This window comes from Pundamilia nyererei, unplaced genomic scaffold (assembly GCF_000239375.1).
Source record: "Pundamilia nyererei isolate P.nyererei 1_Seehausen unplaced genomic scaffold, PunNye1.0 scaffold00408, whole genome shotgun sequence".
Lineage (NCBI taxonomy): Eukaryota > Metazoa > Chordata > Actinopteri > Cichliformes > Cichlidae > Pundamilia > Pundamilia nyererei.
The window spans coordinates 165,387-178,639 of NW_005187809.1; the positions used below are offsets into that span (position 1 = coordinate 165,387).

The 13,253-nt window shown below is 47.5% G+C and overlaps 2 protein-coding genes across 2 annotated transcripts in view; both read left to right on the forward strand.

Annotated features, from left to right (window-relative positions):
* Window positions 1-7,456, forward strand: part of LOC102201979 (glycine receptor subunit alpha-1) — a 46,951-nt gene extending 39,495 nt beyond the window's left edge. Inside the window, exons 7-9 of the mRNA XM_013915955.1 lie at window positions 480-629; window positions 1,894-2,022; window positions 3,861-7,456. Of these exons, the coding sequence (XP_013771409.1) occupies window positions 480-629; window positions 1,894-2,022; window positions 3,861-4,187 (606 nt within the window). The 3' untranslated portion in view covers window positions 4,188-7,456. The remainder of the gene's footprint in view (window positions 1-479; window positions 630-1,893; window positions 2,023-3,860) is intronic.
* Window positions 7,457-11,006: 3,550 nt separating this feature from the next.
* The window catches only part of hpgd (15-hydroxyprostaglandin dehydrogenase), a 15,525-nt gene continuing 13,278 nt past the window's right edge, over window positions 11,007-13,253 (forward strand). The window contains exons 1-2 of the mRNA XM_005753157.2: window positions 11,007-11,255; window positions 11,645-11,768. Coding sequence (XP_005753214.1) covers window positions 11,163-11,255; window positions 11,645-11,768 — 217 coding nt within the window. The 5' untranslated portion in view covers window positions 11,007-11,162. The remainder of the gene's footprint in view (window positions 11,256-11,644; window positions 11,769-13,253) is intronic.

The following is a 13,253-nucleotide window of genomic DNA, read 5'->3' on the forward strand; positions in this document are numbered from 1 at the left end:
CGCAGCGCTGTTGAAAAGGCTGTGGAAGTCCCTGTATTAAACACGTAGACCTGTGACACAAAAATCACCAAACTCGGACGACCACAGACTGTTTTCCTTCGTGGTGATGAAGGAAATCGGTTTTGTACTTTACAAGTACAAAACCGATTTACAAGTACAAAATATTTATGACCACATTTTGAGCCCATAGCCATCTCTCAACAAATGAGACGCAGGAGGTGAGAAGGATGCACACACACACCCACCCACACATACACACACACACACACACACACACACACACACACACACACACACACACACACACACACACACACACACACACACACACACAGCTGCAGCCCTGAAATAAAGTCTAGAATTATTGCAGAAAATGAAACATCTGTGCAGTCGGAGTTACGTTTGAGACTCACTGTGAACTTAAACCACTGACGGTGAGCGCCTCCAGCCTGCTGAATGAAGCGTGTGTGTGTTTACAGGTCTCTTATGTGAAGGCCATCGATATCTGGATGGCCGTGTGTCTTCTGTTCGTCTTCTCTGCGCTGCTGGAGTACGCCGCCGTTAACTTTGTGTCGAGGCAACACAAAGAGCTGCTGCGCTTCAGACGGCACAACAAGAATAAGAGCAAGGTACAGAAAAGTCCCACACACTGCACAGCACAGCGAACGCAGCACCATCCAGAGTGAGGAACACCTACACACAGTTTGTGACCTGCATCCACAGACTGATGGACCGCTGTGACTCGTGTGCTCTGGGCTGAGGCTGCCACCGTGTGGTGACACGTTGTTGTTGCAGCGTTCTGCTCAGAGACGGCACGAGGTGAGAAAGGCCCAGATCCAATCCGGCTCACTGTGAGGAGCGCAGGTCCACGCCGTCCAGGCTGAGGCTGACAGCAGCACAAATCATTCATCGTGGGAATTTTCAGCCTCGTCCGATGTTTAGAGTTCAGGAAAACTAAGGAAAACTTTGACTCGCTGCATCCAGGAAAAAATCTCTTCCAACTTCTGTTATTTTAATTTTTCATATATCTGTGCAGAAGTCATAAGTACACTTTTGGCCCATCCCAGGGTGGAAAAATCCCTGAAAGATTTCAGGATAAAAGTCTGGATTAGCTTTAGACGTGTGTCACGTATAAACCTGCACACACATCTCGTTTGTTTCTATGGAAACACTTTTGAAATGTGCTAACTCGTTATTTTTATTCTTATTAGAATTTATAGAAAGACAGAGATATGTGGGAGCATGTCAGAAATGGATTTATCACTTCCATCTGACGTTTGAGCTTCCAGCTCAGCGTGGAGCGCCAGGTCGGATTGGAGCTGGGCCGGAGAGGGAGGAGGAAGTGGTGGAGGAATCGGTGCTTCTCGCTTCGCATGTTTGAGTCATCTCGCTGTATCGGTGCATGACGCAGCATGTAACCGCATCAGTGTGATGATTCTGTGTTTCTGCAGCCATCCAACCCGGATGAGCCTGAGCTCGGTGCGTGATCACGACCTCGGCGGGCTGGAAGATCAGCATTCAGTCAACTCGCCAACACAAACGTGTCACTGACACGTCCTGATGAAAGCACAGACGCTGAGCCTGTGGGTCTGAAGACTGAATGTGAACAGAGACCTGCAGACACACTAAGTTTACTGTTTAACACAATGAAATAAAACAACAAACACACATGGAAACAATTTTGGAAAAGAAAACACATAAAAAATCATTTTACGGTCGATTTAGCTCATAGACAGCGTCTGATGCAAATCCATCAGCGTTCCTATCTGTGCGTCTGTGCAAGCAGCTGAACGTTTCCCTGCGTTGACTGAACGGCTGAGCGGCCCAGCCTGCTCTTTTTCTTTTGTTCTTCCTTTTGCTTTCTGTTGACGTGTGCATGCTGTCGGTCGGTAGATCAGTGGAGGTGCCGTTGATCCAGAGGAGCTAGCCGAGTCCCTTCGTCGTATTAACACTGACGACGGCCTCAAAGCGGCAGAGCCTCTGTACGGATCTATGACCAACATCTACACCAGCAACCACGGGGTAATGCCACGCTGCATGTGTGTGTGTCTGTGCGCATGTTTCTCTTGCAGGAGCTCCTCCTCCATCAGTCTGACACTTTTCACACAGCAGCTTCATAAATAAGACAGGATGTGTTGAAGGAGTAAAATGGTGACACGAACATAAACGTATTTCTCTGATGTGTGCGAGTCGTGACTGTTTCTGTGGTTTTTAATGACATATTTCCAGATGAGTGCACATCTGGATCAGGACAGTTTGAGTGAGCATGTAAAACTTCAGCCTCCTTTCTTTCAGTTTAGAAGTCATATCTGGGCTTAAGGTAGTGCAGCTGAGCTTAACTGTGCTCAGAAATGTCTTCAGCTTACAGAGTATGTGTCGGTTTGTCCAGACAAACACGCGGCCGCTCAGTGATGATGAACAGCTGGAGGCTGGGACATTGTCTCCCACCGGCCGCCTGCAGAGTGGCCTGACTGTGTGGACAGTCTGAGGATGCTGTAAGCTGACAGGAAGTCTGTGAGCCAAAGAACAAAAATCACAGGACGCCAGCACAGACTCTGACATCACTGTTTATACACAGGCATGGTTTTTAAATGATGATGTCACTCATTAAGGGAACAAAGGTATCCACACCTGCCTGTGCTGAGTGTAACCTGATACCTGCTGTTTGTCTCACTGGAGGGTTTCCAGCATCAAAGCATCTGAGTCTGGTTTAAGTCCAGACTTTGACTCGGACGCTCCAGAACCTTTATTTTGTCCCTTTGAGCCAATCAGAGGCGGAGCTGCTGGTTCCTGCGTGGTTAGTCTGATGTACACGTGACTCAAAGCTTCAGAAAGTTCAGCTTCTGTCTCGTCAGCCCTCAGAATATTATCCCCCAGATGTTTGTTGGCAGATGTGCGACGAGACTTTGTGATCTTCTTGGTCAGCAGTGGTTTCTGCTTGGACTCTCCCATCTTTGCCCCGCCTCTTTCTTACCGTTGAGTCGTGACCTCTGACCCTAGCTGAGCTTAATAGATGTTGTTCTGGGCTCTTCTGTGACCTCCTGGATGAGTCGGCGATGGTTCCCAGGCTCTCAGCGTGGGTCCCACAGCCTTAGAAATGTCTCCGTCACCCTCTCAGGCTGATGATGTCACTGACTTTGCTCCTCAGCTGCTTCTTGAGATCGTGGCGTGCTGCCGTTTGAGATCTTTCAGTCTGCTTCAGTTGGTCTTCGTCTATTTTAGTGATGGCAGCAGGCCTGGCAGTAATCAGACCTCGTGATTTTTCACGCAGGGCAGGAAGGTTTGGATACATACAGCTGTTTACTGATGGCTGGCATCTCTCTGCACATTTAACTGAAACCGCAGCTGTAACACCTGAACTAATCTTTAGCTTATTTTTGTGAATCAATGGCTCCCAAAAACATCTTCATCCTTATTATGATCTCATATACAAACATTTCTCGGCTCAGTGTCGTCACATTTCTGCCTAAAATTTGATTCAAAAGCACGCGGCAGGTGTAAAGATACCTTTTGTAATTTCCTCAGCAGAGTTTAACTAAAGCTTTCACCACCAGGGGGCAGAGTTTAAACTCTGAGCTAAACTCTTAATGACTCGTTGCACTGCTGGTTTCTCTTTAACGCCTCACAGCTGGTGCTTGTCTGTAGGTCAGCTTCAGAAGCTTTTAAACAGGAACGTAGAGAAAGTAGCTCCGAGCACCAACCCGAGGAAATCTGAATTCATTTGCTTCTTCGTTTTTGTGCTTCGGTCAGGTGTGGTGCCTCGCTCAGAGGCCAAACCGGTGAACAGATTCACAAATAATCCGTGACCCCCTACCCCTTCCTCCCCTTGCTCCTCCTCTTCCTCCTCGTCTCTCCAACAGGAAGGGGGGGCACATGAGAGCAGGCTGGCCCCTGCTGCCGCCGTGACTTCCACCCCGAGTAACAGCAAGGAGTCGAAGGCCAGCGCCAACAACGCCGTGAGTGCACTGAACACGCCGGGAGCCACGGCGCAGAACGCTACCCAGAATGCACCTGCAGCAGCCAGTGGGGGTAAAAGCATGGAGGAGATGAGGAAGCTGTTCATCGACCGAGCCAAAAAGATTGACACTGTGTCGAGGGCCGGCTTCCCGCTGGCCTTCCTCTTCTTCAACATATTCTACTGGGTCCTGTACAAGATACTGCGGCACGAGGACGTGCATAAGCAGTAGAGACAAAGGACGAGAGATTATTCAGACGCAGGCGCACGAACATCTGCATTTCCTTTTCCATGAACCCCAGAGAGCCAATCAGGATGGTCTTTGTCATGAAGGATGGATAAACTGGATCTCTGCCTGAAAACCACAGAAAACTTTTTTAAAGGTTCATCTAGTTAAAAATAATCTTCTGATAGTCTTTGATACCAAGTCTGTGATGTTGAAATTAAAAATGTTGTTGAAGAGTGCGTGGCAGACGTGACGGAGCAGCAGAGAGGGCGCCACGTGTCGGGATTACGTCCTCCACGTGGAATTCATTCTTTTCCAGTCTGATAATATTTTAGTGGTGGAAAATCTGACCTGCCAAAGACAAAGTGGGGGATTTCAGTTAACTGAAACCAGCTCGATCAATAGCGTGAAGGATACTGTGACTCACGGCCAGCTGGGCTGAACGTCTCAACCACACGTAAGTGCGAGAAACTGCAGTTCCTCTAATGGCCTCTAGAGGGCGGCGCCAAAAGTGAGTCAGCGCCTGTAGACTCGTAGACCATCTGGTCTCTGTAGCTGATTTCACCCTTTGTAACAACTCTATCCATTTAAACTGTAAGGCTTTGCATTATGAGGGGCGTGGCCTCGTGATAAACAGGTGGGTGGAGACACAGGCGGTGTATCAGTCAGCACAGTGGTCTTGAGTTTGAAGCACAGCCTGCAGCTTCACTTCCAGGTCTGCTGTGTTGTGTATAACAGGTGTGAGGATTCGATTTCCCTGAGAGGCCCAGATGCTGATGCAGTCTCAGCGATCACAGGTCTGCTATCAGCTGAACGTAAAACTTCTGGAAGCTTAAAAGTATTTAGAAAAATAACCAGTAAAAAGACAAGTGTGTAGATATCCTGTGTGCTGTGGACGTATCTCATCAGCATACTAATGTAAAAGTCTGAAAAAGCCGGATTCCCAGACTGAAATGCGGCAGGCGGCGTGCAGCTGAGCTCGGGCTCCGGGTGGAGAAGTGCAGCTTAGATCTGTCTGTCTCTGCTACAGTTAAAGCCTCTGTCGCTCCACTGCAGTCTGAAGTCTGAAAAGTGTGAGCTCGTCTGTTTAATCCTCTGAAACAATACTGGTTCAGACAAAGACTGCACATAAAAGACAGACAAAGACACTGTACCATAGTCCTGAGTTTTCTGTGAGTTTTAGTATTGTGGCTGTTCTCGTGACAGATCTGTTTCAGATCAGCTCAGGCTGACCTGATCTGAAACCGCCTGGAAAGAAGTGAAAGCCACAAACCTGAGAAGGACTCTGATGTCAAAGCCTTAATGTTACCGTTCTGGCTGCCAAAGGGGAAGCGATTACATGAGCTAGCCTGGTTAGCAGACTGCATGTAAGGGTGTGGCAAAACAAAGTGTCATCCAAGTAAAAACCTTGAATTTCGCTCACCAGATACGACTCCAAGTGCAGTGACCTCACAGCAGCCATGTTATTGGTCACATGATGTCATGGCTCCAAAAGGCTCCGAAAGCACAAACACGGTCCAGAGGTCCAGTTCAGGTGAAGCTAGCAGCCGCCTGTGTCGCCATCCACCTGCTGCAGAGGCGGGAGTCTATCGGGACTGGCTCACTGCCTCTAGTGGACGTCAGAGGAACTGCAGCGCTGGTTTCATCTTTCAGCTAAAGATCAAAACACTTGAGCCGCCCAGTTCAGGTTTCCTCTCCGTTTAAAGTGACGCTTGCAAAAGAAAGAACAGCCAAACAAAAGCTGTGCGTCTTTGCAGCTTTCTGTCACTCAGCATCGTGTGAGTCAGGTTCGATGCACCCATTGTGAGAGTTGTCCTTTCTGCACTGATTTCCTCCCTGACACGCTGACAACGCCCTGATGTTTCATTACAGATGTGTCATACATGCTTACACGACCCGCACACTCAAACCTCACTGCGTATGTCGGGAGTGGCCGTCCCACGCCGCGGCGGCGGCGGCGCACAGTCACACTGGAAGCTCACACTCACTCCCTTTAAGAACATGCGAGCAGCTAGACCCAGGTTCATCACATTTCCAGTCTTCATTTTCATTTTTTGTGCGACAGAGTTTTGACATTTGAAATTCATTTGGAGAAAGTGTGAGGTGCAGTCAGTCGCTTCAGCTTTGTGACTTTAGTTCAGGTCTGAAACGCAGCGATTCTCTGCTTTGCTTGTTTTTGAGATGAATTACTGCTGGCTTACGTCACTTTGACCGTTCACGGACTTTCTTTGGAATTGTGTTTTCTAGGAAGCAGTGTGGTAACTTTAATTACTTTCAGCTGCTGACATGAGCAGTGAGGGGGGAGCTGCAGCATTCAGTCATCTCCTTTTATATCCTGCTGCAGTCATTTGGCACGTTTAGCCAGTTTCCTAATAATGAAACCTCATTTTCTGCACAAAGTTCACTGACACTGTGTCACAGTGACGTAATCGCTGCAGCAGCGCAGGGAGAAGGCTCCAGGTTTGAGGACTCTGCAACAAGGTGAGGAGGCGAGATTAACCAAACGTTGTTCAGGTGTCTTCTGTTCAACAGGACTCGGGTAGTCGTGGTCAGCCTGTTCCAGCTGTGATGCCAGTTTAGCCCTTTTATTTGTTTTTGAGAAATCTTTGTTTGTTTAAAGCGAACAGAATGTGATGGCGGCACAGTCGCACGCTGCTCTCCTCTGTGCTGTGTGCAGCACTCCTGTTGAACCAGCTTCACGCTCAGGCCACGTTTGTCCAAACTGTTTCCTGGAAGGATGTTCAGTCAGCTTAACACGACGCCGTCGCTGCGTTATTTACATCAGTGTTTCCCTCCCAGAAATATTTGCATAGTTGTGATGAAAACAGCCGGCCGTCTGCAGCTGTGTGCAGACTCTGCATCGCATCCTGACTGTGCACGTTTGCGTCATGTCTCTCATTTCTGTGCTCGTGTCCATCGTCTTAGTCCACAGTCAGATGTGCTGATTACTGCTTGGTATAGAGTTAGGACACAGTCGGTGTGGAAATCTACTTGTTTTGATGATGTCACAGTTGCGTTGCTGCTTTATGTGCTTTGATTTTGTGTTTTTGGTCAATTTTATGCAGCATGTGTTTCAATCAGCTGATTTTCAGAGAGTGAAATAAGTTCAGATTTAGCAGCTCAGGTTCAGAGTCGGCCTGGAAAGAAAGGCTGTGGCACAGGGAGATGACACTGTGACGTAACAGGTGTGTAATCTATTACATCATCTTTACTTTTTGTATTGGAGATTATGGTAAATGGCCTGCATTTGTATAGCGCTTTACTCAGTCCCTAAGGACCCCAAAGCGCTCCACACTACATTCAGTCATTCACACATTCACACACTGGTGATGGCAGCTACATTGTAGCCACAGCCGCCCTGGGGCGCACTGACAGATGACTGATGTATCGGAATTTCAGGAGCGGGACCACGCCTCCAAACACGCTTCTCCGGCTGTCACCTATATCGGTTCCCCCAGTTCTGCAAGCCGATCATTCTCGTTTACATGCCCCTCCCTCCTTGTTCTTCACTCTTTAGCTTCTTCACTTCTATTTAGTCCATGGGGATCCGCCCGGGAGCCGTCGCCAGTCCCCTTCGAGGCCTTCCCCAAACCGCAGCTCAATTCATGTCAAAGCATCACTTTTACCTGCTAAAACGCTACCAAACTTACATGAGGACGTGGGCCCAGCTGTGAAAGATAATTCGTTACATCATCCATTACATTAACTTAAAGCGGCCTCGTCTGTTCTGTTAAAAAGACCATGTTTAGCTACGTGTCACAGCCTGTATAGAAAAGATGGATTTTGTAACACTGCCAAATGTTTTTAGAGCCAGAAGTGACCGTACTTACAGGAGAAAGTTATTAGCTAATGCTAGCCAGCCTGGTTAGCAGTCTGCATCCACAGGCAACAAATACCAGCTGATCACTAAAATCACATTAAAAACCTGGAATTTCACTCAGTAAAACTGACTTGTTGGACAGTAACCTCACAGCTGACATTTGATGGTCAGATAATCATTAAAACAGCACAAACACTGTCCAGAGGTCAGTTCAGGTGAAGCCTACCAGACAGCTAGCAGCTAAAGCCGCCTGTGTCCTCGGCCTATCAGGAGGAGAACGTGTCTCTGCGGACTCACTGCTGGAGCCTCTGCTGGACGTTAGAGGAACTGCAGCCTGTGTAGATGTTTACTTCTGTTGGAGCAGTCGGTCACATGTCCGTCACTCTGGATGAGTTTACAGCACTGTTTTCACTCTGTGACACACACACACACACACACACTGTACATTTGTGTTGTCGGTCCGAGGTTATTCATTTCTTTGAAACACAAATAAGGTTTAAAATCTTTAAACGTTCATATCGATGTGTATCTGGATCTGTGTGCTTTGTTCTTTTTGCTTCTGTTTTATGGGCCGAGCGGCTCATACAGACTGTCTGAATCCAGCTCGGCTCTGGAGCCCCGAGGTCCCTCGCTGCATCTGGATACGAAGAAAATAATTTCACAGCCATTAATTTTGCATCTGTTGTGTTTGTATTTCTACTTGCGCTGTGGTGAACGTGTCGATTTGTGGACATAAAGTTGTCGAGCTGTGTGCGTACTGCGACTCTTTGTTCAAGCCGACTGCCGTCACGTCAGAGCCGCTTCGAGTCTGACAGGTTTTATTTCATCACCGCATCCTTGTAGTCGTTGAACATCCGTCAAACATTCCTTCTACATTCCAGTTCAGAGCGCACACACACACACACACGTTTTTGTAAAATAAGCTGTGCATATTTTACATGAAACTCTCTCAGACTAAAATAAACTTGGGAGCCACTTCTTAACAACGATGGTCTGCTGTTTCTTGTTTCTAGTAACCATAAGAGACAAACGTGCTTTCTGCACGTCGCAAAGAGGAACTCAGATGAACCGCGCTCCGGTTTTAAAAGGTTAAAGTTCTTCACGAGGGCTCTGCAGCACCTGTAGCTCAAAAAGCCTCAAAAGACTTTAAGATCCAGAGACGATCAATCAGAGCCCAGAGCGTCTGCGATTATAATCAGTCAGAAATTTCATAAAATAATCTCAGAATTACTCGATTTATTATTTTTGTCTCACACTTTGTCTTTTACATGCTCCCTTTAAATGTTCTCTCTCGTGTTTCGCCTACTTTAGTGTGTTTATACCACCTCACTGTTATCTGATAACGAAGGCTAACTTTAGTCCACTATTGGATACGATTAGAGAAGCTCTATAGGGATATATGCTCGTTAGACAGGAGTCCATTGAGATGAATGGTCCCCAAAGAGGATGATTCCTGTCCACTCGAATAATAACTGAAGGTTTAGTTCTTCCTTTTGGAATTTGTGAGGACTGGATCTTGTGGATATTATGAGCTCATTGCTCTTTTAGACATACCTGGATGGAAACATAAGACCTCCTCAGTTTGGGTTCATATTGAATCATCAGTGTGTCTGAAATGTGAAGCCGACTGGAGAACGAGGAGCTACTGGACTTTCATCAAGCTGAGCAAAAGCTTTAAGATATCTTGAAATGTCTCTGCAACAGTGTCGACGTCTCTGACATTAACAAAGCAGATCTTTGTTGTACAGACAGACCGGGGCGAAGGATTTGGGAGGACTTCAACTATCTGGGAAAAAACAACAGTTTAAAATCCTGCACAGACTTCGTCTGTGACACAGTCGCCCTGATTCAAAGCTTAAGCTTTGTTCACCTCCATTAAGGAGGAGCTACATACTAACATGTATACACGCATCGTTGTTATTATTGTTTATGTCGTGTTGTTGCTGATTCCTTGTATTACTGTGCATGTACTGTTGTATTTGTAAGTGCATACACAGACTTAACTCGCTTCACTTTAGCTTTATCACTACAACACAAACGATTTCCTAAAGGTGCATTAATATCTCCCGTTTCTGCTGTCGCCACCTGCTGGCCACCAACAAGAATGCAGGTTTAGGAGAGCAGAGCAGGAGGAACATGTGTCCATCTTTATTATCCAGTTTGTGCACAGCGACCTCACTTCCTGTGATGCTTGCCGTCCGGTCCAGGCTGGCCTCACCTGGCACACAAAATATTGCCTCTGCTGCTGTTTCAGGTCCTCGGAGATCCCAGAAATCTAAAGAGCGCCTGCTGAACACGCTGCAGATCATCTCCAGATCCAAGCATGAAGGAAGGATGTACAATAAGAAGGTCAAAGGAAGAGAGCGTGTACAGGAAGTCAGAGGAACGGAAGCGTAGCGATGTTCCTCGATCTAAAGTGTGCAGGATATAAATAGTGAAGTTCATGAAGATACAACAGCTTTTCCTTTCCTCATGTGTCTTTATTATTTTTAAAGAATAGAAGGAAAACACACTGGAGCGGGTGGTATTTTCACATATTTGGTCATTATCAGCTGCTGGTTCCCATTCAGTGTGAGAGTGGACGTGCAGAGACCTGAAGCTCGCCGTAACGTATCCCCGAGCTGCGCTGCCGCTGTTGTGTAACGCCACTTAAGCCTCGCAGGAGAAAAACCAACGGTGAGGAAGAACAATGAGAGACTGACAGCTCTTTAAAGAAGCTGCTGTCTGAGGTTTTGTCTCTGACATGTCCTGAAATGCAGACTTTATATAAACAGCAACACATTTCAGGAGCTCAGGTGTGCTGATCAAACAGGAGGAGGGGAGGAGAAGAAAGGGCGTGGAGGAGGAGCCGGGAGGGCAGGTACAACAAGTTGGATTAAACCTGTAATTATTATTCTACGGAGTTTACTTAACCTCTCCCTCTCTCGCTCTCTCACACACATGCAGTGTTTGTATAGACTGATAAGGCGAGGGGGGAGGGGGGGGGGAGGAGGAGGAGGGGAAAACAGCTTAGCCAAAAGAATAAAAACAGAGCGGTGAGAAAACATGTGATTGAGTTGGAGAGAGAGCAGAAAGGTGCAGGAAGACGCAGAGCAGGAGAGGAAGAGAAGAACAGTCACCGAGAGAAGAAGAAGGAGGAAGAGTGCAGCTGTGCTGGGAGCATGTCTCTGAATGGGAAGGTGGCTCTGGTGACGGGGGGTGCTCAGGGCATCGGCAGAGCTGTGGTCCAGTCACTGCTGCAGAGCTCAGCCAAGGTCGGTACTGCTGCAACTTTTGCTTGCAGCTTTTAGTTTCCTTCGATCTGTTGTGTTTTTCATCTTTTCACCTCAAAAGCTTTTTTTCTTCACTGTTTGACTTGTTTTTTAACAGGAGCAGGGTTTCAAAGGTGAGTCTGTGGTTAATCCAGGTTAATCTGTAATGAAATCATTGTGAAAGACTCGCTTCTCTGCAGCAGCACGGGCGTTTCAGAGAGATCAGTCATTTCTCGGAACTTCCTTTGCCATCTGTTTAAGTAAATGAAGGTTTGTTTCTGTCTGAGCTGCACAGTTGTGAAACCACAGGACTAATATAGTCTGCTGAGCAAAGTAAGTGTTGCACTGTAACCAAAGTGCTGCAGAGTCCATCTCAAAGTTCTGTTCTGCAGGTGGCCATGGTGGACCTGAACAAGGACCTCGGTGAGGAGTGCAAGGCCCAGCTGGACAGCGAGTTCGGAGAAGGAAACTGCACGTTCATTGAGTGCGATGTGGCCAACGGAGATGCGCTGCGAGGTAATTATGCCGTGCCGTAAGACGCGAGAAAAGAGCTGACGTCACTCTCGTCAAAGCTTTCAGTGTGTCAGTGCGTTTGGCAGCTGTTCAGTTAATTGTGTAATGCAAACGCAGCGCACCGCCGAGCCTTGGACAACGAGGAAGCGGGCTAATTTAATTTATCACAAACCTGTCACCGAGGTCAAACAGAGCTCCGAGTTTTCTCGCCGCTCCCAGAGTCCCGCTCAAACTCAGCCTGTCCTGTGTTTGATTTACAACCACATGACCTTTTATTTTTCTCCAGTTACCTTCTCCTTTTCTGCTGCTCTGCCGGCGCTGTTGTGTGCTAGTGTGTGTGTGGGGGGGGGGCGTGCCTGGGTGAGAAAAAGGAGAAGCCGAGTATTTAAGTGTGTGTAAGTGAAAAAGTGTGTCACAGAGTGAGAGAGGAACAAGGATTCATTGTCTGACACTGAAAAAGTCGATCCCTGCAGGCAAACGGCTGTGGAATGCTGTTTGCTGTAGCTCCTGTGTCTGTGTGTGTCTGTGTGTGTGTAAGGTGAGATTTACCATGTTTAAATGCACTCATGCATCTTTGCAGCTGTGCGGTTAATAGCTCTGTTTTGTGTCTCTGCATCTTCAGCACTAATTGCGAGGTGTCCAGGTGAGGAATGCGGAAGACACGCAGGTTTAACCCTCTCCGGTTTTTCCCTTGGGGTCTGTTTCTGCTGTTGCTGTTAGCGTAACCAATCGTGCGCGCCCACATGCAGAGATAAACCGGCTGCTGGCGGCTGATTGCGTAACAGCATGATGTATGTGCCCCTCAGTCACAGCGTGTGCGTTCGGCCGACACGTCTGACAAGTTATTTGGGTGTAAACCCCACGGTGTCAGGATTCCTGCTCTTTGCTGAACCTGTAACTGAAACACACACAAGCTTTTCACACGTAAAGTGAAGTGAGTCCTCTCGAAGACTGCAGTGTGTAGTTACATTTCAGGAAGTAGTCAGGCCACTGACACTTCTTGTGGTGAACTTTAAACATTTTTACAAACTGATCTCTACCTGCTGCTCATGACATCACAGCCAACTGGAAATGTGGACGAGTTTTCCAGCTGGAGGTTGTTTGTTTTGGCTTGGAGTCTGGCTCTGGTCCTGAGACTGACTTCCTCCTCAGCATTTCACTTTTAATTCAGTTTCATCGCCTCGAAGTACTTTTTATTGTACAGTAATACACAACACCAACGGCTGCTGCTACCCCAGACAACCCAGTCCTTGGACACCCCGAGGTAGAAGAGGTCAGCACAGAGGTCAGCTGGGGGGTGCTTAATGTCAAACCTAGTATGCTTGATACCAAAACAAAACCAGCACATGTAGGTAGACCCAGAATGGAGGATACATATCTCATGTGGGCGATCTGGAAAGTTTAGCTTGGTCAGCTCCATGACGATTGGCCCCTCTTGGTCAGCTCCATGACGATTGGCCCCTCTTGGTCATCTCCATGACGATTGGC